This window comes from Rhodnius prolixus, unplaced genomic scaffold, assembly GCF_049639745.1.
Source record: "Rhodnius prolixus isolate KJV_2025 unplaced genomic scaffold, Rpr scaffold_6, whole genome shotgun sequence".
Taxonomy (NCBI): Eukaryota; Metazoa; Arthropoda; class Insecta; order Hemiptera; family Reduviidae; genus Rhodnius; species Rhodnius prolixus.
In genome coordinates this window covers 28,425,638-28,453,436 of record NW_027411634.1, presented here as the reverse complement: position 1 = coordinate 28,453,436, position 27,799 = coordinate 28,425,638, and the positions used below count along the sequence as shown (strand labels likewise).

The 27,799-nt window shown below is 31.6% G+C and overlaps 2 protein-coding genes across 4 annotated transcripts; one reads left to right on the top strand and one right to left on the bottom strand.

The window, feature by feature from the left end:
* Nucleotides 1-1,333: 1,333 nt before the first annotated feature.
* On the top strand, nucleotides 1,334-23,683 carry chk (chaski). Of its 3 annotated transcripts, none has more exons than XM_074141827.1 (7): nucleotides 1,334-1,541; nucleotides 17,756-18,505; nucleotides 18,585-18,814; nucleotides 19,599-19,719; nucleotides 19,802-20,020; nucleotides 21,721-22,006; nucleotides 22,682-23,683. In XM_074141827.1, the coding sequence occupies exons 1-7, from the start codon at nucleotides 1,524-1,526 to the stop codon at nucleotides 22,864-22,866; spliced, it is 1,809 nt and encodes a 602-aa protein (XP_073997928.1). In that variant the 5' UTR covers nucleotides 1,334-1,523; the 3' UTR covers nucleotides 22,867-23,683. The 3 variants fall into 3 exon arrangements, with proteins under 3 accessions (XP_073997928.1, XP_073997929.1, XP_073997926.1); XM_074141825.1 differs by lacking the exon at nucleotides 1,334-1,541 and adding an exon at nucleotides 8,243-8,334 and having other exon boundaries at nucleotides 22,682-23,317; XM_074141828.1 differs by lacking the exons at nucleotides 1,334-1,541; nucleotides 22,682-23,683 and adding an exon at nucleotides 8,113-8,334 and having other exon boundaries at nucleotides 19,802-20,039; nucleotides 21,721-21,907.
* On the bottom strand, nucleotides 23,674-27,799 carry LOC141461115 (probable RNA helicase armi). Its single transcript, XM_074141823.1, has one exon. The coding sequence runs from the start codon at nucleotides 27,466-27,468 to the stop codon at nucleotides 24,484-24,486; it is 2,985 nt and encodes a 994-aa protein (XP_073997924.1). The 5' UTR covers nucleotides 27,469-27,799; the 3' UTR covers nucleotides 23,674-24,483.

Sequence of the window (27,799 nt, the reverse complement as noted above, 5' to 3'; positions counted from 1 at the left end):
CACTGCCTGAAATAAATAAGAGAATGCTTTAGATTCGTTACTTAAATGTTTACATTAACTAAAGAGAGAAAAAAATTGTGAACTCATATGTTATCTGCAGCTTGGTTAGGCCCTGCTATTACCTGATACAAATATGTATGCGCAGCAGATAAAGGTTCCGAGGATCATTAAACTACTGTTACAGATTGAAAGAAGCAGAGCGTCAACACTTATAAGTATGCTTTGAAGGTAACTGTGATTTAAATATTTGGGAGAATAATAACGGTAGTTAGAGATAACTGCTGGCAATAGGGGCTTCTAGAAGTTTAACTGAAGCAACTGAATTTCTGGGTGTTAAATTAACATTAAATGAGAAATCTTTCGGCCGATTTTAATCTACTGCAGTTTAAGAGTGCTTATAATCCAAGAAGAGATAGTGTAAGAAGAAAAAAGTTTTTAAGAATGTCTATGGAATAAGAACTAACCGAGCAATTGAAGAGCTGTTCGGTGTACGCAGATATTATAGAACTCAATTCAATTACGATGGCTGAGATATTATCACCGTATGGGAGGGAACAGAGGATCCAAAATTACTTTATACGCCCATGCTAGACGGAAAAAAGTAACTTTTAATAGCCGTGATTTACTGAAGTGAATGTTCATTAAAATTGAAGTAATTGATATCCCTAGGTTAATTGAGATGGATATCAGCTAGAAATAGGTGATTTGTGGTAGGTGTGATTTGGTTCTTCTAGGGATTCCCGAGCGCAACAAAGTTCTACTCTTTACTTAAATACTTTAACAAACTGGATTAAAGAAATAAAAAATAATGTCATTACGCTTTAAAATATTTGTTATATATTTAATTTAAAATTTTTTTTAGAAGTTTATTATAATCAAAAAAGTAATGAAGAAAATAACTTATAAACTTAAACAAGCCTAGCGGCATGTTCGGACTCAATGTAAAAAGAATGTTTTATTTTGGCAAACGTAACTAAACAATTGAATTTTTTTTGGTTTTTATATAAATTCCTTCTTAATGTAGTAAGTTCTTACGATTGAAATGTTTTACAATATTACGTTAATCTGAAATTCAATCCCCAAAAACAAGGAAAAGGAAGATCTTTCAGACAGTACCTATATATTGTATATATGTGAGTTCAATGTCATTAGGTTCTTTTTTTAAAACAACTTCAAGTTCCACCAACAGTGGGCGCTGCGTGATACAGTAACGAATCACTGAAAAACAGCTGGCCGTCTAACGCGGGAGCGGGTAAGCATGATGGTGTACATACAGTAGTACACTTTACACTTGCACATCGGTCTCAGTGTCAGTAGTCAGTAGTAATATTTTGGATAGTGATTGCTAGAGTAAAAGTAACATGATTGGTGCTCCTTGCCTGAACTGTGCTATAGTATTATATCCGTGCCTTCTTTTTAATAAAAAGACTATGAAGTTAATGACTGATATATTAAGATATAGATTATACTAAAATCTTGTGCAAATTCTAATATATATTTTCTCAATAAGTAAATAAAAGAAAATGCCTTCAAATCAAAAGGTGAGATATTTATTGACTGTCAGTAAATATATTTTTATTATAAGTATATTTTTTATTATTTACTATAAAGAAAAATATTTTTTTACGAAATTTATCAGCTTTATTTTGAAAATTAAATCGATATTTGTACATCTTACATGCGCATGCCTTTTTAACAGTAAATGGTAAATATTTCTATTTCTTCGGTGCTATTGATTTTGTTTTACACTAATTTAGGAGATTTCATACAGAAGTTGTTTTAGATTGAGGGTAAAAATTAATTCAGGTGGAAAATTTTACCTCTTTATTTCTGCATAATGTGCTGCTGGAATACATCTTTTTGGAAAAGACCTCAACTTTTACTTGATATTGAAACTGAAGAGTTTTAAATTGGAAGTAGATTGGACTCTTCCGACGCTAATGTTTCATCACAAATCCGTTAACCGGGAAGCGCGAATTTATAAGGGCAATTTTTCAGTTGTGCTTAATTTTCTCTAAAAATTGATTCGATTTTCTCAAATCGTTGTTCCCTAGAAAACACCTATAATTTTTTTAAAACTTTCTTTCAGAAAATTAGTTTTACCCTTTCTGAATTTACGTTACTTATGGCAAAACTGTGGCTACCCTCTTTATTATTAGCTATGGTTTTCAATTATTTGCTTAATGAAATCTCACGTGATTCTAATCTAATATCGTAACTGTTTAGTTGTGATTCTTAGAACGCATAACAATTATGCTATGCGGGTTTTTTCATTACTCAATGTAAATGCATTAATCAAATGTGAAGCATTTGATGTAATAGGTTTCTAATGCGTTGCTCCTATTTTGACCTAATTCATACATTCTTTAGGACAGAAGAAAAATTCTAAAGGAGTTAAAACACTCCTAAAGGGAGAGGGGATAGGAAAGACTCAAAAAAAATTTTGAGTTGTATGTTCTCGAGTTTGATCTCAAGACCACACATTCCAATAGAACATTTATGAAGCATTTGATTATTAGCTAATTGCCCGATTCTTAGTTGACGTTTATGTTTACTTAATTGTTGAATAGAGTTGTCTGTTTATTCAATTGGAACAAAAATAATCAGATGGATTGTATAAATACACTCGTCAGATTTTTTTTTGTTTTCTATAGGAAAGAGAAGAGCTTCAAGGAGTAGTAATCCTACTAGTAATTCCATTTTTGAGTTATTGTTATTTTAACATCTGGATAGCTTCCATCTTCTAAGCCGGGTTTTGATGATCTCCGAAGAATGTATGGGTGGAAACCAGAAAGTTCTAATTAGTACCATATTTTGTGAAAAGATGGGATAAGTAATATTTCTGACTTGTTAAAAGAATATTTTCTTATATGAAGTTTCTTCGTTGGATCATATATTTACTTTGTCTGACCAAATGGTGAGCGGAAGTAATGCAAACATGAAGAGGTTTTATTTTGATTTTTCATCGAGAAAAGGCTCAGTAATCATAAGTCAAATGTGGGTTAACATCTACTGATCTCTCCCCCTCCCTTCACAGTATGAGTTGGATATTTTTTCCTTTATTAGTAGAGAATTTATCTTTCGCTTGTACAAAAATGAGATATTTATTAGGGTGAATGTTGTTACGCATGTATTATGATTATGGTTAGTTTGTTTTAGTTAGTGCATTACTTATTTTTAACAGGGGTAATGAATCACGTAAAAGGTTATCAATTATTTGATACTTCTCACTGGTAATAATCCTACAACACTTTAGAGGAATCAAGGGATCAGTCTACAAATAACTTGGAATAAAATGATGAAATGAGCGCGCTAGTTACTTTATCTAGACTGACAATTTGAGTACATACGTAGATCATAAATATGCATTTGGTTCATGCACATTTATTGTTAGTGAACATAATATGTTTGTTCATGTATAACTTACTGCAGTGGTTATATTTGTATTTATGGTTATGTAGTCAAAAGAAATGGCTTATCGTTTTACTTTCTCTCTTGATGGGGAGTACGATGGCCAAAAGTGGAAGACAGATGAATCATACCTTTACTTTCCCGTCTCCGTCCGTCTTTGCTTTCTAAATATGCCGATCTAGATGCCAGATATTAGTTAAGGGATTGCCATTTCAGCACTTGTTACTTCAGTTCTAATGGAAAATACCTCAGGGCAGCTGGTAACCTAGAAGTTGATGCGCGCGAGGGGGAAAAAACAAATAGGCGATGAGTTTGCAAATTTTCCTGCACTATTGATTTGATTTTCTCACTCGTCGATTTTTTGGCATTTGTTCATAGACTGCCCTGACGATTTTCATTACATTTAGAGCTTTTATTCATTCAGTTGTTTTTCAGAATTCGCCGAATAGCCCATGTTCCTGGATGCAGATACAATAGAAAGCTTTGTATTTTACATACATTTTTAAAACTTAAAATGATACATTCATTAAAATACTAGAATTACATAGTAGCCTATGATTTCTATTTACATACTAATAAAAATTATTATTAATCAATCGTGAAGAGTAGACTTGTCAATGAACTCCTTTATCAGGAGTTCCCACATTTCTTAATTAACTTTTAGGATAAATTTAGAGAATTTTAAGAGCAATTCATTTGTGCCAATAATCAGCGCGCAATATGGGAGTTGGTTCCTTTATCCAAGATAAATATATTTATTTAAGATAATTGTTCTTAGGTTCCTTTAGTTTATATTTATTTTTGACAGTTTTTTCTTTTATCGCACTTTGAAGGTTAGCTCTTAAATAATGTCAAGGTGTGTGTTTTTACACATTATTGTTAATAGAATTTTCCTTTATTTGCTCAATAAATAGATAATTTTTAAAAGTTGTCAAGTAATATTTTTATTATCATTACACTGTTAAGTACAGAAGCGGGTAATGGTTAATCGTGCTAAACAGAGCTCTAATTACACTAAATGCTTCGTTTTTTTTATCTTCCAAGGTTAATAAAAAACTATTAAAATGAAGGTTTCAAAATTTTCATTTATTTGGTGTGAAAATCAATTCATACATTTCGTTTATTTGATCAATGTGTTGAAAGATCCACTGAACGGTTACAAAGAAAAATTTAAATTATCTTTTCTTGCTATTACTGTCATAAGTATGGACCTTGTAGTCTATGTATGATACAAATGAGTGCAAATTCTGTAAGGAGAGAGGAGGGACCAGCAAAAGACTGGATCAGACTCAGCGAAAAAAAAAGACTTTTAAACTAATGAAAGATTACTATAACCCTTTGCACTTAATTCATCTGCCGGAACTGAACTCTTCTCGAATCTGTTTAGCCCTTGTCTAAATAGCGGTATGTTTGATAACGGCAGTGATAAATGAAAAAGCAAACATAAAAAACTAAGAGAAATTATTAAGTTAGCTCAATTTACTAAGTAAAGAAATTACCTGTTTGACATCTAAATGAATCAGTTATTGCAGAAACAACTCATGTTACAAACTCACGATTTTTCAGGTGACTGCAGAAACAACACTTGTGCAGCACATGAGTTCTTTCTGTACCATATGAAATATTTACGCGGCCGTTAAGACTGTTTTTAAACTACTGCAGATGTGTTATTTCTGCACTAAAATGTGCGTTAAGGCTCAAATTATGAAATAATGTAAACAAACCCAAAGTGGCCTAAATGTCACATGTGTTGTTTCTGCAACAACCGATTCAAATGTATTTTACTGTAGTTTAGGGTCTAGGGAGTGTATCTGTTTGCGATAATTCACATGATAAGTGTCTGTCCTAAGAATACTTAATTAATAGTTTATAGTAACTGAACGCCCCAAAATTTGTCCAGTAAAATTCATATTTAGTGAAAGCTTATAAATGTAATAAACAATTTCTGGTGTGAAGATTCACTCGACTTCCACTACAATTCTTAAAATAGTTTGTAAATTTTTTTCAAACTCCGATTTTACTGTTTGTAAAATTATTTATGTTTTGATGCAGCTTAAAGATATCACGTTGCCTAAATTATTTTGTAAACGTATTTTCTGAAACAATCAATCTTGTTTTCTTAGTTGTGTTGCATCCTGAGTGAAAGGCAGGTAGCTGCATTATCTCCATGCCCCAAAAATTAACCCTTAAATGATGTAATGAACTGGTAGCAGGGACTAGTATTTTGGAATTAGGTCTCTAGCCCATGATGCTTGCTATGTAAATTCACAGATAACTGAAGAGCCTCTGGGAGTTCTCGAGTTCCTGCATTGGGCATGGTAACACGGCTCTAGACGAAGACTTCGCCACAGTTCTGAGAGACCCTTTTATTCTTCCAATGACCAAGTTAATAATGTATTGTTGAACACAAGGCTGGTTTGGTAATAGATAATATTAGTGATAATAAACTTTACTTTAAGCCCAACTAATAAAGCTAAGTTTAACTACATTTATCTTGTGGTTTGCAATTTATTGCTGTTAATTTATACACTTCCTTATTCCGAATCATTCCGAAGATTGATGTAGATGTAATTTCTTCTACAATGTTTTTGCTGTTATTTATTTTGTCTCATGAAAATGTTAATTTTTGAATTTAGAAAAATAACTCTTAAATGACTAAATTTACAGTAAATTTACAAGTATGAATTTCAATGAATAGGCAACTAATTTTACTTTATAAATATCAGGTAAATCGCGAACTAAGACGATCCCTCATCCAAATATCCTGCACTTGGTCGGCCAAGAACTCCTGCCTCCCCTGGATCACTCTCTTCTTGGTCATATCACTGGACTTTTTCTAATCTCTATATCTGTATTTTTTTTTCCATGGGTAGTCCACTATTCGAGACAAAAAGTTTGGTGAGATTCAAAAAGAAATCATAGGGGACCAGAAATTGTGTAGAGATTTCCACTGCTAAAAATTATGTTTAAATAATTACAACTGGAATAATTGCAGGACTCTTCAGATTCTTGTTTCATGGTCGAGAAAGAATAAATCGTATTATTCATAGAAACTGCATTCTCTTATATTCCATTCATAATCTATTGTCATGGGGGTTACCCTTCTTAATCAAGACAATTCCCTGAATGGAGGAAAATACATCAAGTCAATTTTTAAGAGAAATCGATGGATAACTTTCCTATCGTCAGCATTTTTAGTAGTACAGTAGAATTTTCAATTTTATTTCTTAGTTGTTATTATTAAGCATAGAAGTTTTAAAAGGTTAACTTGTCAAATCTGTTTGTTTTTGGCGATTATTACAGTTTTTTTATCGTTTCAAGCATTCCAAGGAAAAATGATTTGTATGTGATTTTCCATAAATACCAATGAATTTCATTAATAATCTAATTTGAAGTAAGAGGGAGAAATTAATAAAACTTAAATCCATATTTTTAAATTTGTTGTTGCAAGAATTTTCTCATGTAAATAGCGACAAAACTTGAGCGGGAGTGTTGGCTTATCGTCCGATACAACTTTGCTCATGTATTGTGCACTGGTCAATACATAATTATGTACAGTCTACTGTAGTTGTGTTATTGTGTTATCTGAAGGTCATCTTCATTTATTAAATAAAAAAAGATCTGAATTTTCTTTAAAATAAATAAAACGTGCGTGTCTAACTGCTCTTATTGTAGCTCCAGCGATATTTCTCTTGTTAAAATTGAATTTTGCAGAACATATAATTACTTTATTAACATCAATACGAGTCGCTACGAATTACTTACGAGTAACACTACTCGTATTCACAGTGAATATTAATTTTAGTCTGAGGGCATCAGATCATTATAGACGAAATGGAAAAAGTGTGTTACAGTGAGGTGAGATTACATTAAAAAGGTAATAAGTTCAATTTTCAAAGGCATTTTCAAAAATAAAATCATCTTATGTAACGTAAAAACTAATAATGACCGCAACAAGAAGTTAACGCAGATTAAAGCCAACTAATTAGAAGAATTAAGCTGAAGTTATGCTAAATGTTTGATAATCTAAGCGGTCGAACTAAGCCTTCTGTGCATTAATACGTTAACATAGAATGCTTTGGAATCAACTAAGAGCTACACTGTTAATAGAATTGTAACCTATTGAGGTTTGGCACAAACAGATCATTGAGGTGGATCGGTAACACAGCCAGTTTAATAAGTGCAAGTTCTGCCCAGTGAAATGAAGAGGAGAAAAGAAATGTAAGAATTGGATCGGTAAATAGTATGCCCTTCTCTTAGCAGCACCCACGCAACTGAAGGTTAGATGCTAAAAATAAAAACAAATAGCGGAGGCGTACCCAGGTGACAAGTGCCCACCTAACTGGATTGAGGTTGACAGAAAGAGAATGAGTGAGAAAGGGTGTAAAAACTATCTTAGCTGTCGTCGTCGAGTCTTTGGAGTTTTTGTTTACTCAATGTTTCATTTGCTATTAATAAATTGAGTCAGCTGATGTAACAGTTGGTAATACTAAGAATAAATAATTTACTAGTTTTAAATTGCTAGCCGTTCTGAGAAGCTCCAGTAATGGAAAAGCGTGCATTCAACAATAATTTTATGCTAATATACTGCTACCCAGCACTTAGCGGAGTTTTTAATGATTAGTTCGCGTGTCCCTTTCAACTTCTATCATTTATTGCATTCGACATCATGTACTAATAACATTTATTTTTGAATGAAATGATTCACTACTTACATATCGTTAGACGGATCATCTATATGATGTTAGTAATCTTATGCTAAGGGATTATAAACTCCATATCTTACGATAAGGATATATGACTGTTGGTAAAATTTATTTTTTACGTTCAGTTTATTTGGTCGCACACTACAAAGTGATCATGGGAGAAGATAGTGAACATCTAAATTGTAAACACGTGGACAATTTTTGTATTTCAGTTCAGGTATATTTATTTGTTTGCCATTGTAAGATTTAAAGAAAGGATATTTTTTTTTTTTGGCGCATCAACAGCTGAGGTTATTAGCGCCCGGAGCTTTTTCCAGTGCACTGCCGGCCTCCGGACAGTGTTCTCTCGTTACAGACAACACTGTCCATCACCGGACAGTGAGCTGTAAGAAGCTCCTAGGAAGAGAAAATCTAAGGGTCAGCTGCTGGATTCGAACCCGGGACCTCCGCGTGGGAGTCCAGTATGCTAACCTCATAGTTAATCCCTTCCCTTATTTTAAATATTATTTTTAAAATAAAGTAAGCTTACAGTAAGTATAGGTGTACTTAAAAAACTACCAAATTAAGGCAACTAGATATAAAGCAAATACATGAAAAAGTTCTCTCTCGGCTAGTCTGCTGTAAATAATAACACTAATTAAAAAACTCTTAATAATGCATTTTATGATTATACTGTATTTAAAAGAAAAACTATCATCGCAATATTCTTTATAATGTTATACACAAAACCTATGATTATTTTTCTAATTCAGTCATGCGACTGTAGAAACGTCTCTCTCTCCTCCCTGAATCATCAAGTAAATATACTTTTAAAACAGTAGCTGAAGAAGATGCCCTTGCTCCCACTTTTGTCCTTTTTATGAACCTATTTCTTAAAAGTGTTCATTGCTTCTTCTTCAAAACTGGATGCCACACCTCTTTGTATGTTTACAATAAAATGTGCCACTTACCTGTAGAAGTACATAGCCGATATCACTTGTTCGCCAGCGTGTTTATTTTGGCTGTGCAAAGAAAGATGGAAAGACTTTATTCTTGTTTGGAGTTTTTGACAGTTACTTAGTTTCCATCGTCTTTTCATTACTTTCAAATAGGATAACATCTACTAAAATTGACTTACCATGAAAGCGAACTTCTTTGTCCAAGTTAGTCATCTCCGTATTGCCAGGCTCTGTTAGTCGCACTCTTTCTTCTTCAAACAAAGCGCTTATTGTATGTCAATAGGTGAATAGAAATTTTAGCCTAATTTTCACCTACAACCGAACTTGCAAAGGCTAAAATTATTCTGGATTAGACTTCTTTGTATTCGCAAGAAGGATCTAGGGAATCTTGACTAGCCATTGCTTAGCTTAATTTACAGAACCTCCTTTCGATGCTATATTTTCAGCATCATGTATTACTGTTCTTTAATTAATTCCAAGAGCTGATAGTTTGTTTTCTTAAGACGTTTAACTTTCTTTTTCTCAATTTGTCCACAGATTTGCAGATTTTCAATTTCTGCCAATTGTACTAATTTTGATCTTTCCGTTATGAGAAACTTAGATAGTATCATTTGTTGTACTCATCGTCATATTGGATTTAATTTATTGCTAAGCATACATTTACTGGGTCAAAAAATAATCATAAATTTCATGGACAACTTTTAATAGCCATTGCCTTGGTTAATTTCAAATGTCGCCTTTTAGCATACACATAACCAGACCCTTTTAAAAATCACTTGTTCGCATTTAGGGAACCTCAAAACCGATATATCCGGCTAATACTCTAAATAGAAAATTTGAAAAATAAATATGAATAAAGTACAATAAAATAAAATAGTATTAATATTCCATTATAGCCTTAATTTATGTGTAACATTATAGTAGAATTAGTTACATATACCCTGACAGTATGACAATATACAATCTTATCATTAGAAAGTAACCGTAAAAAAAGTAAGCCCCTTTTTATTCAGATAGCTGATAAATAAATAAATAAAAAGTTGGCGTGAACATTCACATGATTTTCTCTTATTACTATTTTCAATAACATTTCTTAGATTTCAAGAAACTGCCAATTCTTATTAAAACTTACCAATCTTATTTCTTATTAAATTAAATACTTAAATTAAAGTCTTATTAAATTCTTACCAATAATAAACAGTTTGTGAAAAGCACTGAACTGCAACTTTTACAGGCTAGCCTATCCTATCTTCTCCTCGAACATTGATTTAAAATGTATTTTTCTTAAACAGTAATAATAGTAAAAGCTATAAATCGATGTGTATATAATGTATATATGGAGTTTAAAAGAATTCCTAGGAGCCAATTACTGGAAATCTCGAAGAAGTGGACAATTCATTGAATAAAGAGAATCTATTCAACTTTCTCCCAGCAGTACCCTTAATAGAAATTTTAGGTTAAAATGTTTCAAATAAATTTATGAAATCAAAATTTCATCTAAATAGTGTTATTAAATAGGTAGTTTTATCTATCAAAAAAAGACTTAAATGTGAAATAGAAACTTACCAGCTTAATTTATAAGGAAGTACTCTCCTTGTTTACATACTGAGTAGAAGAAAATTGCAAGTGTATCAGTTTTTTTAAAATCAGGTTCTTAATTATGTTGAGAAAAGGGAGTTCTTTTTCAAAAGTATTGTATATATGCCAAGTGACCCACAAATTACAATGGCAAGTAAAAACTCTAATTATTTGCTACAATCTACCGTTATTTATGCAAAATGTGCATGTTTAAAAAATATTACGTCCATAAGAAATTTTCTGGTTATAATTAAATTGGTTTAAGAGATAGTCGAATTAGCGTACTTGCATTTCATTGAAATTTTAATCCGAAATTTTGAGAAACTTATAGCTAGAAATTTCTTTGTCTATGATACAAACCTGTTTTGAAAAAGATTGTGCAGATTACCTATTCTGAAAGACAGAAATTTTCCACCAGTTGTTATGTAAAAATGTACTGTACCCAGTAATAAGAACTTATACCGACCATTATAAAATAAAATATGTCGGAGTCCATTTCTCTAAAGACATTTGATGATACTATTCATATTATCATAACCAGGACCATTGAAATTACCAGCTTCTTTTCCTAAAGCTCAGTCGTCAATCGGACCCTCCATCCCTAGTAGGACTCAATTCGCTAGCGAATACTTTTTCCATACTGGATATTCCTGATTTATTGAAAGCCTTTAATTAAGTGCGGCATCAAGATCTGCTATGGAAGCTGTTCTTTCAACGTTTCTTACCTTCAGCAGATGTGTGGCTTGGTTTCTCTCTACATTAGCGGTTTTCATTCGAATCTCTTCTTCTCTTCTTTAGTCCTTTGGTCATAACATTAGTGAATAAATGTAACCCAAACAAAAAAAATACCTGCGTCATTATGATTACAAAGAAATATCAAGGAATACAAACAATAGTTGTATCTAGACCTTGTTATGAGCCCCAGTTAAATGGTACAAATTAAATAAAATTAAACCTACAATAGTCTAAAATAGTTGTTTTGTAATTTGGAAAGATGCCTTATTTAATCAATAATTTCTTATTTGTTACTAATAAGTAGTAAATCATTCAATAACTAATAAGTAAGCGTTTTCTAACAGATTTTTTCCAATTTCTTTACAAATATTTAAAAAAAAAACACTTGCAATGACCGAAGTGTGAATCGTAAACTATAAATATTTGCTGCATTATGTAATTCTTCATGTAAACTTGTTACTATTATCTATTAGATGTTACGTTACACCGACGATCATTGTTATTTGTCTCTAAGGTCTAATATTTCTTTGTGAAGAAACCTTTCATTCGGTGTATCCTTTGTGTAAATATTAGACTCACACTCGTTATAATGAATTTATATGATCTTATTACATTTATTTCTATTAATTAACCAGTTGGTATTTCAGAATGTTCAGAATTGCAATATATTAATTAGGTGTAATCCTAATTTGGTAGTTGAAAGTTAATCGCTGGTTTAAAAAAAATGGGCGATTTCCTTCTTATTTTTTTTAATTTGAAATTATCAAATTTGATGTCCTGGTACAGGCACATTTAGAACTTAAGCATTTTACAAGTTAGCTCAACTTGGAGAATTTAAAAGTCGCACAATTTTAAATTAAATTTTATAGTAAAACTGATGCGAGTGCCAAATTATGTGTTCCGCAATAATTGTTACATCATTTTCTAATTTAATGGCTGTATAGTTGAATTGAATAATTGTTCGTTGGTGCAAGTCCAAACATTGAAATAAGTTGCAATCTGTGACAAGGTTAACTGTCTAATTTTAGAAAAAAAAAAAAAAAAAAAAAAAAAAAAAAAAAAACGACATTGAACCATCTAAGTAAAAAAATATGTTTATATATGATTATTTTTACTTTATAAAGTCAAAATATTTTTATTTTATTGTAATTTAAATTGTTTGCTTTCTCTTTAAATTTTTAAATAAAATATGAATAAAAAGTTTTTGCTCGGAAGAGATAAGAAGAATGTGTGCGAAAAAATTTATCTCAAAACTGAAGCAGGAATCTCTGAACTGATATTCAGAAAAATTTCGGGAAAATATTTAATCTGGAAATTCTACTTTAAAGAGAAGTATTCTGATGCTCTCTGAAACAGCTGTTTTTTCTTTCGTATTATTATTTTTAACTAGAGGTTTTTTTTTTTCAGAACGTCCAAGAAGCATAATGATGTGGTAGTTAAAAAATAAATCTTACATTTAGGTTTATGTCTTAATGCTCATTTATTGAATTGTAGCATATAAAAGAAATCTATGAAAATATCTCCTCAGAAACTTTTGATTTTACAGAAACTTGAGAATTATGGTTGGAAAATAAGGCTGTTGAAGGGCGTGCTGTTATTTCTTTCTAACAAAGTGCCTAACACATTCCCAGTGTAATTATGCAATAATAAACATTGACAGACTTAGAATTAAATTGCATTTTATTAAATTTATTACTATTTATTAAAATATTATGATACTAATAATGTTCGATAAAGTAATTTTTTTTCTAACCATTTTAATTTTTACCAAAACAAAAGAAAAAATGCTGAAGCATTTGTAAAAGCAGTTTTTTATTTTATTTTATTGTCATTTGATGTGCAGTTTTATTGTGGACTATTTATTAAGGATGAATCATCAAAACGTCATTTAAAAAATACCGCTTTAAGTACTTTTTTTAATGTTATGTAATTCGCTAGCAATTTCAGCATATCTAAAGTGCTTTGAATGAGTTACTTATATCCTTCCACAAATAACTATGATAATTAGTGGCCAAGGTTATCGATAAAGTGTCTGCCATTAAATAAAGCCATACTTTCCTCTTGTTTTAAGTCTCTCAAGTAATTAAAAACGTTAATTTTTCGTTTTTTAATTTTTTTTATTGGTATAAAATAAATTCCAATTTATTTATAATTATAAAATTGCTTAAGTTTTAGCAACGAAGTGAAGAGAATAATGTAACTAAGAAGTAATTTAATTAAGGAATATGCAACTTACTTGTTTACAAAAATCAGTGTTTAAGAGAAACGAAAAAATCTCATATGAAACAGACCCTTGATTGCCTTACCAGCTTTACTTGTATGGTCATGGTTGACAAACTTTCCTTCCAAAGCAGAATAGAAACAGTAAAACTTAAAAAACAAAAATTTCAGTTGGCGGAGTAATAACTACAACTCCCTGTGTTTAAAGATCTCCTTTCATTTCTTTAACTGTACTGGTGTCACAGAAGACTGCTGGGTTTCTTTTGGTCTGAACGCTGCTAGCTATGTTTAGTTCAATGTAAGATGATGTTTATTGAATGTTCATTGTGTATGAACAAAGCTAACCGTTGGCTAACAAGTATCGAAGACCCTGGTGGCAGTTCGGAAGAAGTTTTTGAGCTGGAGGCGCTTTACCACCTATGCCAGCCTGCGCCATAAAGACCATCCTAATTGCATCTGTTAGACATTGCAAATAACCATATCCAAGTGTGTCTCGACTCGCACCTAGCTCTGAAGCCTTTGTTTTATGACAAATGTGGCACCGAAAACACTTTTTTTAGACTTAAGTAACCCAATAAAAACATCAACTCTTCATCTATGAAAAAAAACACGAAATTAAGCTCCTAAATAACAAATAATGGACACAAGGTAATCTGACGCTCCTAAAAAACTTTTGTTCCTATAGAAACTAGAACGTTATCTGACGGTTTTAACTTTAGGACTTCTGCTACCTTCACTTAAATATAAAGTTAGTACAATAGACTTTCATTTGTTTAAATAGTTGTTTTTCTAGTGTGTGATGATCTGATTGGAGAATGAGTTGCCATTAATTAAAACAATTTAAAAAAGTTTCTTGAAAATGATTTTTGTATTGAGTGAACTGGATCCGAATTATTATTGAAAAAACAAAAAAAAAATTACATCCTTTTTTGTGCAATTGATAGCTTTTTTTTGCTGCGAAAAATTGCATCTTTTTAAATTGCTGACTGAAGGGTGACCTATTGCATAAAAGTAGGTCAAACATTGTAGATAATATCTTTTCCCGTAGAGAAAATGGAATCACGGACACGAATACAAATTTACTTGGAAATACTTAGCGGATAGTGTAATATCTTATAAAGTTACAATTACACCAATCATGTTCAGAACTTTCTTTTTAATACCACATTTTCACAAATAAATTATGATCAAAAGCATTCATTATTTATTAAGTGCATTTCGTTTCATAATTGTCCGTCTGTTTATAAATGAATTCTCTAGAAAATAAGTAATTTGCAGCAGTTTAAGTAGATGTTTCCTTTTTTATTTAAATAATAAATCTAGGAACGGCCATAATTCTTTTAAAAATATTGAGCTTTGGCCATGTAAGTTTGTACTGAACTTCATATTATTTGAATACTTCTTCAAATATAGTCAAATTATTGAAGGAACCAGTTTTTCTTCTCCAATTTGCTGAACTCTCAGTTTATTCCCTTTACAAGTAGTTAGTTCGTACAAGTTAGCTTCTTTACTGCAGCATTTTCCTTTGCAATAAATAAGTTACCATGAGCAGGATTCCTCCTCGGCCAGGCAACCAGACAGTATATATCATTACTCATCAGAATGTCGATCCAGACAGTCCTAGAATTAACTTCATAAGACTTGTTAGCCTGTAAAGCTGCCTGGATGACTGAGAAAATTATTAGTTGGCGTAAGAATGTAGAACATTTAAAAAAAAAATTGGCTGTTATGATGGGATTGAAAAAATTACTGCCATTTCAGTCTAGAAAAATGTATTTTGCCGAGCTTTCGACCTAGGGACTAGGTCATCTTCAGGGCTAGTTTAGAAAGTAATACTATTACATTACAGACTGAACAGACAAGTCCATGAACAGACAAGACAGAAGACACACCAACCCTGAAATGTAATAGTATTACTTTCTAAACTAGCCCTGAAGATGACCTAGTCCCTAGGTCGAAAGCTCGGCAAAATACATTTTTCTAGACTGAAATGGTAGTTATTTTTTCAATCCCATTGAAACTATGAATCAGTCACCAAAAAAAATGAACAACAATTGGCTGTTATGGTAATCATAATAATTATGACTTCATCTTTATGATGTTTCACCCTTTTTCCAAAAATGAATATATTAATAAAAAACTAATTATTGCGGTTTATGGTGGCATATAATTCGTTTTCTATTCCTTATGTACCAGTAACAAAATCCCACACGTTTTTCACCAGTGTTACATTATTTTCTATTATACAAACTCCTATGAAGGCCGATAATTCGGTACTCTTTTGAGGTGGAAATAACCTCAAAAAAAAAATCACGTTTTTACTACGATTTTGTATCTCGTGTGAAGTGGCCAAGGAGCGGAGAAATGGATTCAAGAAAGTGTGCTATATAAGTCTAATGTTAGCTAAGTAAGGGATTAACTCATATTTAAAACTTAGATTAAAGAGGAAATTTAATGAAGCACCCCTTTTTCCGTGATTGACCAATGAGGGATATTTTTAGCCCAATGGGAAGGGTTTGCGTTTTAGTCAAGTTTAGTTGCGTAACATTCAAATCTTTTTTTCTGTTTAGGATGGTACAAGTAAGGAGTAGATGTAAATAAATCTACTAAAAATACTACATGTGTGTTACAATTCGTTTTAATTTATTTCTTTATATTAAATTCGATGGTATATTTGATTCATGGACAAACATTGAATAACAAATACATGACCCCTATCAATTAAATCGTGTCAGTTTAAACAAAATAGTTTATATTATGTCACAACAATATTTTAAATTAATGTTAACTGTGTAAATTAATTCCGCCAATTAAAGAATGATTAGTTGTTGATCTTACTTTTGTTTTTTTTTTTTTTAAATGACTTCTCCAATATTTCATTTAAAAAAATTGCTTTGTGCACAAACATTTTTTTCATTATACTATAATTTAAATAGTATTGTTTTCTTAATAAAACTTATCAATCAGTACAGATGAACGAGTAACCAATGTTCAGTAGATAATTATATTAAAAGTGAATGTGAATGCCCAGTATTCAAATTTTGATTCATTATTCTGAAAACAGAATGCTAGTAAACGTTGACTTGAATTATTTTTCTAAGTACTGCTTGCTCATAGTGTTGGAGGAATTGGAATAGCCACTTCTTCAGAGTTCTTGGCGTTGCTTGGAGGTTCCTCACTTAACAACTAGAACAATACCTCGTCTCTGTCTCCAAGGCGAAAAATGTTTTTTAATAGTTTAGAATTTCCTAAAGCCTTCTTTACAAAGGAGGGGTGTATACTATTCTTGAATGGCCCTTACTTCTTAATTTGGTTTACCACAATGTGGTTTCTCTTCTTTAAAATCACCACATCAGAATGTCTAGCTTGCCCCGATGGTTTAAGGTGTTAATATATTCTTTAAGCAATAGCAAGTGTTCAATGGAAATGTTAATAAGTAAAGCTAAATTTTAGAAACAAAAGAGATGATTTTTAAATCTTAATATAGAATCTATTTAAAATAGGTGATTTTTAAATAAAATTATTATTTTTAATTTAAAAAGTTCAGATGAATAAATATAGAGAAGGGAAATGGTAGTTTCTAATCCTAGTAATTGATTACCTGTCACTATCACCTAATCTTTTGTGATATGCCCTCAATCAACCAATTAGTCTCAGTAATTTTTTTTTCTTTTAAAATATTTCCATGTTTCTCCATAATTTTCGAACAAAATATTCATCTTCAATAAAAAAAAAAAAAAGTTCAAATTACAAAGACAATTGCTTGACATTTAACATTACTTTTCAAAAAAGTTATTTTAGGTTATTTTGGAAATTCATTTACCTTTCAAAAGACTACCAGAAAACGAGATTTAAAAATTCTTTGTGAAATTAATGTTTTTTGCGTTTTAGTTGAAAATGAATACTGATGGTTTGAAACTTGCTGGAAACATAAGGAAACTTTTGAATTAGAGAAAATTATAAAACTTTCTGAATGAAATTAGATTTCTAATAGAGAAGATATACTACCAGTTTTTTTGTTTGTTTCTTTGTTTTTTTTATAATTATCTTTTTTCGAAGGGCATTAATTCACTTATTTATTATACTACATTTACTAAATTATATTATTATATTAATGTTTTATTATTATATTTATATGAATGCATTTAATATTTCTTTTTGTTTCAGAAAGAAGAAGGAGTAATTCCAGATGGCGGATGGGGTTGGGTGGTTGTCTTTGGTAGCCTAGTCATCAGCATGATAGCTGACGGTATTTCGTTTTCTTTCGGTTTATTATACGAAATGTTTTTAGTTGAATTCGGTGAAAGTAAATCAGTCACCTCTTGGATTGGATCCTTATTTATGGCTGTACCATTACTATCAGGCCCCCTCTGTTCAGCACTTGTAGATAGATTTGGCTGCAGATGGATGACAATTCTTGGTGGTATATTATCTTGTGCTGGTTTTGTGCTTAGTGCTTTTGCAACATCAATTTCACAAATGTATATTACTTTCGGTGCAATAGCTGGTCTTGGACTTGGTTTGTGTTATGTGACAGCGGTGGTCAGTGTAGCTTATTGGTTTGATAAGAAGCGGACGCTTGCTACGTCATTAGGTGCTTGTGGTACTGGTGTAGGTACGTTCCTATATGCTCCGCTGACTAGATACTTGATAGATGAATACACTTGGCGCGGCGCAGTTCTTATATTGTCTGGTACTTTATTGAATTTGTGCGTTTGTGGTGCTCTGATGAGAGATCCAGAATGGTGGATTGAAGCACAAAGATCGAGCAGAGCATCATCAGTTTGTCACGATCTAGAAGAGATTAAGAGGATGATTGAATCACCATTTATCCCCTCTACCCCACCTCCAACCAACCCTGAACATAACTTTCAATCACTTGTCAACTTACCTACTTTTGTCGACTCTTCAGATAAGGTTATCAATTTTATAGTAAATACTCTTAAGATGCTTATGCTTCTTATTGCTAAAAATATATTTCTAATTTTATACTTAGGTTTCACCCGAAGTAGTTGAAGAACTTCTTGGATCCGAGCAAGCTAAACGTCTAACAAGAAATCATGTGCAAAAGAATGTAAGAAGTGTGTCGGAAACAGGAAGACTTAATTCCATATCAGAAGAGGTACCAGCGTTTGGTTCTGATGGTGTAACAATGAACTTAGCCCGCAGATCAAAGACTCCTCATCGACCTACTAGCAACCATCTGAGAAATATTCGTGTGCATAGGTAATTATTTTTTTAAATAACTAAATTGGAAAAAGTTGTACACTTCCATGTAAGAGTTCAGCATAATAACGAGAAAAGAAAGCGCCACTTCGTTTTGCAACTGACGCAATCTTCAGAAAGGCTTCCTTCATTACACCAACTAATCTGCAGGCTTTTTTTCATTAAATCAACCGATTTACCCATTTGACCCCAGCTGTCAATGCGCCTCCTCCAAATCAGTATTGCATAGCGAACAGTTGCACCGATTTATAGAAATTTGTCCCGTCTTATTCATATCTGATTCTTTATCTTTTTTAAAGGAAAAGGTCAAATAAAAACAGGAAAAGACTTCCTTGCCTTAGTCCATTCCTTGAATGAATTACGGAGTGTTAATCGATTGAATCTTCATTGCACAACGATAAGCAATTGTAATTGATTTTTTTTCTTTGTTTGATCTAAATAAATTCTGTGCTTTTAGGAATCAAACGTAATTATATATTTAAATCAGAGTCATTAGTTTTTTTTTTGTTCCTGGACCGTTCTCAGATCATTTCTGTCTCAGGACTAAAATGTCTCTTTTTCTCTCTCTGAGCAGTTATTGCTCTTGATGTCCCTGGTAAAAGAAAATCGAAAGACATCTGGTCTTGAATTCTGATCCTCAATTTTCTGTGTCTCACACCTTTCAGACTTTTAAACTTCCTTTTAGAACTTAGTGTTCAGAATAAACCTCTTTTTTATGAATGCACCTTTAAAAAAAATTATTTAAATATAATTTATGCTTATTATTACCTTTTTTGTTTTTTAGAAATTCTGTAATGTATCGAGGAGCAATATTGAATATACAAAAATATAGACTAAGAGCTTCATCATGTCCAAATATTTACAGAAATTCCATGACAACTATTGCTAGAGAAAGACCGGACGATGTAAATATTCTTTAAAATAGTTACATTTTGGTATGCAATTGACATTTTTAAAGAATTGAAAATTATTTTCTTTTATTTCTAGGATTGGAAAGATGAATTATTAGAATTACTTAAAGGCATGACAGATATATCTATGTTTGGTGATCTACATTTTTTATTAATGTCATTAGCCTCAATACTGTTATTCATATGGTTTATTGTACCATATTTCTATATCGCTGATTATATGACTATTCTCGGTTATACAGTTGAACAGTCATGGATATTATCAGCTATTGGTGCGGCAAACACGATCGGCATGGTAACTACACAACAATCTGGTAACTGCACACCTCTATTATTATTGTAACCAAGTATTCTTGTATTTACGTATTAAATATAAATGTATTGTAGTTATTGTTTAAAAAAATATTTACATTTTTTCTGCAATACATTTTAAATGGTTTTACAATATAAGTAGTGGAGCAGTAATTTGTAAACGTAGATTTAATTAATTTTTAGGGAAGAATTTTTTTAAAACTGATTTATCTCAAACAGGAGCATGGATTTCATAATTGAATAAATTTTATTAATATTTATGAGAATTCATGCATACGTTCTAGAAGTTGCGACAGTTTAGATTATTTGGTCGCTTGTTAACGCAGAGTGTCAGGGTAAATCTTTTCAGGAACAAATGAGGAGGGTTGTTTGGATAAATAGTAATAACTGATATATGTGGTTTTCATTTAATTTATATCCTTCATTTACCATATGGCTACTTTTGTGACATTTAAAATTATAACAAAAAGTAATATTCCGCATTGATATTATTGCATTTTATTAACAACTCTATTGTCAATTTTCGGATTTTCATCCATTAGAAATTGGTTTATCAGGAGGATTTGACTTCCATATTACATTCTATGGCAAGAACAAAAACCATTTATCAAATCTATCCATGTTCTTCATTTTGAACGAACAAAAACGAAGGCCTTTTAGTGTAAAGTTAACTTGAAAGACTGCTTTCGCGTTTGGCGTTTTTGACTTGCTGTATCAGCCAGTTATTTTGTTAAACTTTTTTTTGTAATCAGTGAAAGTACTGTGTCGTGTAAATTCAGTCTTATCAAACCTAGATTGATAAAAAATTGATGAAACTGTTTTAGATTTCTCGCTGGATCCATTTTCTTTACTTCTATGATGACGTCCGTCTTGTTACTGTGGGTGAGCTGAAAATTGTCAGAAGTACTAAGCGTGAAGAGATATTTTAGTCTCATGCACTAATTATAATCTAATTGAGTAATTTGATAGAAACCTAGTGAGGGGGCTTGTGGTCGCAAGGTTGTGAGATAATTTCAGTATCTTTGGCCACTTGTTTGAGCCGAGGCTTATATCCATTGAGTAGAGATTATTGTTTAATTTGGTTTGGATTGCCAAGCTAGAGTCTTATTTTGTCCTATATATATTGTATTTTTTAGTATGGATTTTCCTCTCCAATGTACGAGTTCAGTCTCCTCTCTTATTATAAAACTTTTTTAATTGTCGTAAGATTAGGTTTTATTTCAATAAAATAATAGAAACTATATTTAATTTCTCTAAAGTCTTAAGAATTGTGCATCATTTCTAAGAATCATGACTTGTAACTTACAAATATGAGTATAATTATCATGCTGAGACTTTAGAGAGAGTTTTGAGTATAAGTTTTCAGCCTTTAGAGAACGTGAGGAAAAGTTAAATTCATTAGTGCGATAAAACTATTATCTGTACCTGCGAAGTCGAGAAAAATAAGAAAAAGTGTAACTTAATTTAAAGTAGTAAACTTAAATTGGAGAATAGAATAAACTAAGCTAAATTCGTCTCGCTCCAAGTCCTAATCTTTGCAGAAATATAAGAAAGTTATTGATCATATTGGATTATAAGATGCCCCAAAAGTGGCAGTGAAGATAGCCTTAGACCTAAATAAAAAAAAATTGTAATATGTTCAAGAATTTTTTTGATATAATTGTACATATGTTCTTTTCACAGCTAATTATGGGATGGATGGGAGATCGTCCCTGGGTAAACGTAACAAAGGTATACGCCGGATGTCTTTTTGCAACTGGAGTATTTACGCTTCTTATACCATTTGTGGCTAAAGCATTAGTACCACTAATCTGTGTATCTGTTGGATTTGGGATGTTTGTATCATCAAATTTCTCATTTACACCCACAATATTGGTGCAACTGATTGACCTGGAGAGGTTTACTACTGCTTATGGGCTGACACTTCTTTGCCAAGGTATTGGCAATCTCCTTGGACCCCCTATAGCAGGTAATATAAATAAGTTTATAATTTTTTTCAAGAGCTAATAATAATCGAAATAGATTTGAAAAATGTAAATGTGTAAATATGAAAGAAAAGATTGTAAGTTTAATTATAATTTATTTGGTACTGATTTTTAAAATAAATGTGATCAAAGGATAAGTGAAGTAGATAAAAGACTTCATTACTATCTCATGTATAGTAATGAAGAATTAGAGACGCTAATGCGATGTGGCAATTTTTCTTGTCAATCAGTTTAGTGAAAGGGATGGCCTTTAATATAAAGATAGCTAATTAATTTTGTCTTTCGATTTAACGAATTATGATCCAGATTACCAGGGTACATATGTATCTTATGCTATTGCAATTAATAATCACCGTCAAAAGGAAAGTTGTTCCTGTTATTTTCTTCAAAGCCTAAGAACTGTGTAAAATAGCTCAAGCCAACGTTGATTTGATTGAACATAAATCATCAAGTTATTACAATATTTCTCTTTTATTTATTTTATTTAAGTTAATTTTCAAAGAAATGTATACTCATTTTCACCTTTAAACCAAATAATTTCGGTTATTTGTTAGAAGGAAGTAGCTGAAAAAAAAATTACTTTAAGAGTCAGTAATGGATTGGAACATTTTAGACTATCAAACTTTTTGGTCAATATTACATAATTTTTTCATTTGCAGGTTGGTTATTCGATGTAACGTTAGCGTGGGATATAGCTTTTTACTTTGCTGGCGGCTGGATAATCGTAGCTGGCTTTTTAGTAGCTCTAATTCCAATCACAAAGCCAGTTACACTCTGTGGAGCATTTTCTAAGGCTGGTTCAGAAATACTTGATGATCATTCACAAGTTCATCCTGATGCTTAAAATGTTCATTTTCATTGCATCTTTTTAAAAATCGATTGTTTAAATTGTACACTTGTTTGTGCTCCTTTTTAATTGAAGTGATATATAGATTTTTTTTTTAAATGGAGTTGATTCCGATGTTTAAAAAATATATGTAGTAACATTTTGTGTGTAAGAATATTGTTGTAGTATATATATGTATAATTTGCACATTATAATTAGTATTAACATTTTGGTACTACTGAGTTTATTTACAAGAATATTAGAGTTCTACAATATCTGCCTTAATGACAGTCGTTTAATAGTCGGTTTAAGATAAAGTCTGAATAGATGCTTCGAAAAAATGCATTACCCATTCATTAATCATGAATAAAAAGCACTTGCGGTTACACACTTTGAGACTTAATTAGTGCACTTAAAAATTAGAATTAATTAAATTTATAAATGTATTTGATTGCTTTAACAAATTGAACTCACAAAAGTACAAATAATATTTCATTAGCTCCATATTTTAATATAAATATTTGAAGTATTTTCTAATTCACGTGCTACTTGAAGTTAACTTATTTATTTTCTACAAAAGAACTGGGATAAAAATGAAGTGCCTTATATTTATTTTAATAAAACTTTATTCACTTTGCCTTGTAAAATATTCTTTGTAATCACATAAAATAAATTTATTTTTAATATGTAGTAACAATAGGAAATTTTAATGGTATTTTATGTTCAATGAACATTGTACTTAGCGATCAGAAAGTTCTTCCAAGCAGTATTGTTAATAATTAAAATTATATTAAAAGACTGTACTTCAAAAATAATAAATCTCGCTGATTATTTATGTTTTTATTGAAATTTACAGCTACAAAGTAACTGAAAGTTGTATAATTTATGTTTACAATTAGTTTTGTATTCTTTTCATGCACCTAACCGTATCTCAGCCAGATCACTTCAGGAGCATCATTAAAGGAAGGCCCAAAATAATGTCAATTTAGCACTAGGGTACAAGTTCGTCTTACAATTTTTTAAAAAGTATTTTAAAATATCCTCACTCCATGAAATAGAGTCAGCCATCATCTCTTTCTTCAACTGGAATGGTGATTTCCGTAAGCCACATTTCTATGCCCTACCGTTGCCAGTAGCTATTCAAGGCGAAAATCTCAAGTTCAATGGATTGCTAAAGAGTTGTATTTATCACAGTAATTGCAACGAGGGTAATTTACAATACGAACATGAGACTGACACCAATGAAATTCAGTAAAGCAGTCTATTGGTTTACGAACAGGTTTCACTTGTGGACCCTAGAGGTACATCCTATTTTTTGAAAGCTGTAGGGAGCAACTTTTTCTGAGGCAGTATAAGAATACATAAAAAGTAAATTCTTCGAGACTTCGGAAAAGATAAAATCTATATTGTAATTGTATTATCTAAAAGTAGGTAAAATGCTGGTTTTTAAGTTTGACCAAGCCTTATTTCAATAGTTGTTATAGATAAGGCATATTATGTAAATGACTGAACCGTCATAAAAACTGTAAAGTTGGTAGGTAAACGCTGCTGATTAAGTACAAAATAAAATGATTGTTTAGAAATATTACAAGTATTTATTCTATTAGGTCAATTGTTATAATTCTGCCGAGTAATTTAATCGACAGTAACAGCTCTTCTGAGTACCCTCTCCCATATATTGGATTGTCTCAATGTTGTTTCTTTAGCCACTATTACGTTCATCACTTTAGCCCTGGATAACGCAACATTGGATCTCCTAGCATCGCCAATAAATGAGAGCCGACATTCATCATGGTTAGTTCTCACTAGAGAGAGTACAATTACATCACGTTCAGAGCCTTGAAATTCTTCCACAGTGCCAATTTTCGGTGGCTCAACTTGTAACATACTGAAACACTCGTTTATACATTTCACTTGAAAAGTGTAAGGAGTAATTACTCCGATCTGTAAAGATGTCAACCCAGCTTTATACAAATCAGTAACTATAATACTAACTCTTGCTGCTTCCATTAAATTTCCATAGGAATTCCTTTCACAATTTGAAGGCACTTCCTGGCCATTCACTTTAACCACAACCAAACTAGAACCTGAAGAAATATAACTTACTTTTTGAATGTTATTTAAAAGTTGGGCCTCTCTAGAGTCTTCAGAAAGAGTTGATACCACATTATCATTATAAAAGAGATTGCTAAAAAGATTTACCAAACTTGGAAGAGATCTATAATTTTTATTAAGCATGGTTGCCATTTTTGGTTTCACTGTATCTTGCTGGGAATCTAAACATCTTGAGTAAATTGGAAGTAATAGCAGTCGCAGCATAAAAGAATCTCCCAGTCCATATTCTTTAGCAACAGGATTTAATATAACAGGACCCAGTTGCTTTGGATCGCCAGCAAAAACGACACGTGTGCTTCCTGGTTGAATTCCAGCTATCGGAATAAGTGTTTCAGGTTCTGTGGTTTGACCTGCTTCATCAACGAATATGTGCGTAAAATGCCCATATTTACATTCTATACAATTTAATATACCTAAATTGCTTAAAGTACCAGCTAAAACTTTGAACTGGGTAAGAGCGTCTGTATCGCAGTAACGAATTTCCGAATGTTCCTCAGAAATATTAGTGCTTAAAATCGCTGAATACTCTACGAGGCAAACTGGCATATGACCTTGCTGGGAATAAGTAAAACTTGTAAGCCGTAGTAAGTCTTTTTTATTTAACAGTCCTTTAGAAATTAAAAGTTCACAAAAAGTATCTACGGCACTATTGGAGGGCGCAGAAATTAAAATTCTACTTTCTGGGTAGTGTTGGATCACCTGGCAAACAGCCTCTACGAGTGTTACCGTTTTTCCAGTGCCAGGGGGGCCGAAAAGCAAAAATGGGCTACTACGGTTGTTGTTAGTAAAAATGATATTCCTAACAGCTTTCCTCTGTTCTTCATTTAGTGCTTGATTTAAGTAGTTAATCTCAGTTGAATAGCCTTCACTATGAATCTTAATGAAACTAACATCAGGAAAAAGCCACTGAACGCCTATTCTTTTGAGAAAAAAATCTATGGCATGGTGTGTTCTCACAATACATGTTCGATTGTTTTTAAATCTCATTCTGAACAACGCGCCATTTGTCCCAATTATATTGAATACGTCTTTGAAGTTGAAGAAAATTTCATTATCTTTTCTCATCCAAATTCTAATAATAGCTGGTGATTCTGATTCATCCTCTACCCAAGGATTTGAAAGCAAAACTGTATCTCCTGGGCTAAGATTGTGGTATATGGTTTCCTCTTCAAAAGTAAAGACGAAATACTGACCCCTTTTGATCAATGGAGCTATAGTTTCCATTTTGTTCATTAGATATACTTGAGACAGTTCCTCTAAAAAAAGTAGCGAATGGAAATAAAGGGCGTACGTCTCCTTGGTAAGCCCTTTGCTCAGTTCAGGTGTTTTTTCTTGAATAAAGTTCATACTGTCCAATACTCCCCATTCGCTAATTTCTAAGAAATAAGAAGGAATTTCATAGTTTTTCGGTTTAAACTTAAAAAACATTGGCTTTTTATTAAAAGACTGATTTACAAAAACTAATGGACTATTATTAGATGAATTATTTTGTTCAAATCTTTCATCAATTTCTTCCACCGTGAAAAACTTCACGGTTTTATGAAATACAAAAGTTTTAAACTTGAATTCTAAGGTAAATACTGTTCGCCCTAAAACATTGCTGCAACATAAAATTCGATATGTAACTTTAATTCCAGGTTCTATTTGTTTGATTGAATTAGGTAACAAAGAGACATTTGTCAATTTGGGTACGATTTGCACATGTTTAACATCAAGTGATTTTAATGAAACATTTTTTACAGACACTTCAATTATCTTTTCTGTTCCAATTGGTACTATAAATGCAGGAATGTTATTTACTTCAATTCTTTTGTGTTGCCTCAAGTTCTTGTTATCAAATTTGGAAACAATCAAACATCTCCATTGATAACCTTCCCCTAAACAGGATATTGCTGAACCGACTACAATATCTCCCAGTTTTGGTATGTAGAAATTTTCACACACATCTAGTGATATTTTTATGTTACTTTTCAAAAATCCATGCACTCCATTCCAACTAGATACTTCATCTGTCAGTAACTTACATTCACGAGGGTATATTTTCAAAATGCCATTGCACATTTCTAATTTTATATAATCATGTTGTTGTGGCGAGAAGGAAAGTTCTGAATCACACCTCCAAATAACTAATGACCCGGGATTTACCAAAATCTTTTCCTCATCAACATAAGAAATTACTCCTTCATTGATAATACATACCAGGTTCGTACGTTTTTTAACATTTTGTATTAATTCGACTTTGAACACTATATTGCTTTCTGAATTTGTTGGCTTCCAATAAGATACTATTGCCCCGATCCTCAATGAAACTACATCCTCATAAGCTATCAAAGTATTATTTATTTCTACTAACCCATTCTTAATAGAAGTAACAACTCCAATATCTTCCACACTAGGATCACCAGCTTGTGACTGATCAAGTTCTTCAATAATTCTATCATCGTTTTCTAAATCGTTTTCTACGACAGATCTGAAAATTAACTGTTTTAACCATGTCCATACCATATTATCAAAATTAGCTAAGATATATAGAAACAAAATTAACACGAAACAAGTAATGTAATAGTGATTAAAATAGGTAATAAGGAATCACAATAGGTCCACACATGACAAGATGAACACAATCCAGAACTTAGTCAACTCTATATTTGGTCAATTTTTGTTTTATATTCTCTTAACCTAATTTATTTCATGATTCCATTAAATTCCACATGATCCCAACCAACTTAAGCACGTTCTCGCACTAGTGCCTCTGAAATTACAATAAATTCACAGAGAATTATTTTTAATTTTTTATCTTCTAAGACCACCTGTGATAAAGAGGTGCCTTTCCTAC

Excerpts from the sequence above, each read along its gene's own strand:
- chk (XM_074141825.1), top strand. The coding sequence starts at position 8,272 with ATGGGAGAAGATAGTGAACATCTAAATTGTAAACACGTGGACAATTTT. Across the intron at positions 18,506-18,584 it reads TTGTCGACTCTTCAGATAAG|GTTTCACCCGAAGTAGTTGA; the intron begins GTTATCAATTTT and ends TTTTATACTTAG. Across the intron at positions 18,815-19,598 it reads AGAAATATTCGTGTGCATAG|AAATTCTGTAATGTATCGAG; the intron begins GTAATTATTTTT and ends TTTGTTTTTTAG.
- LOC141461115 (XM_074141823.1), bottom strand. The coding sequence starts at position 27,468 with ATGGTATGGACATGGTTAAAACAGTTAATTTTCAGATCTGTCGTAGAA.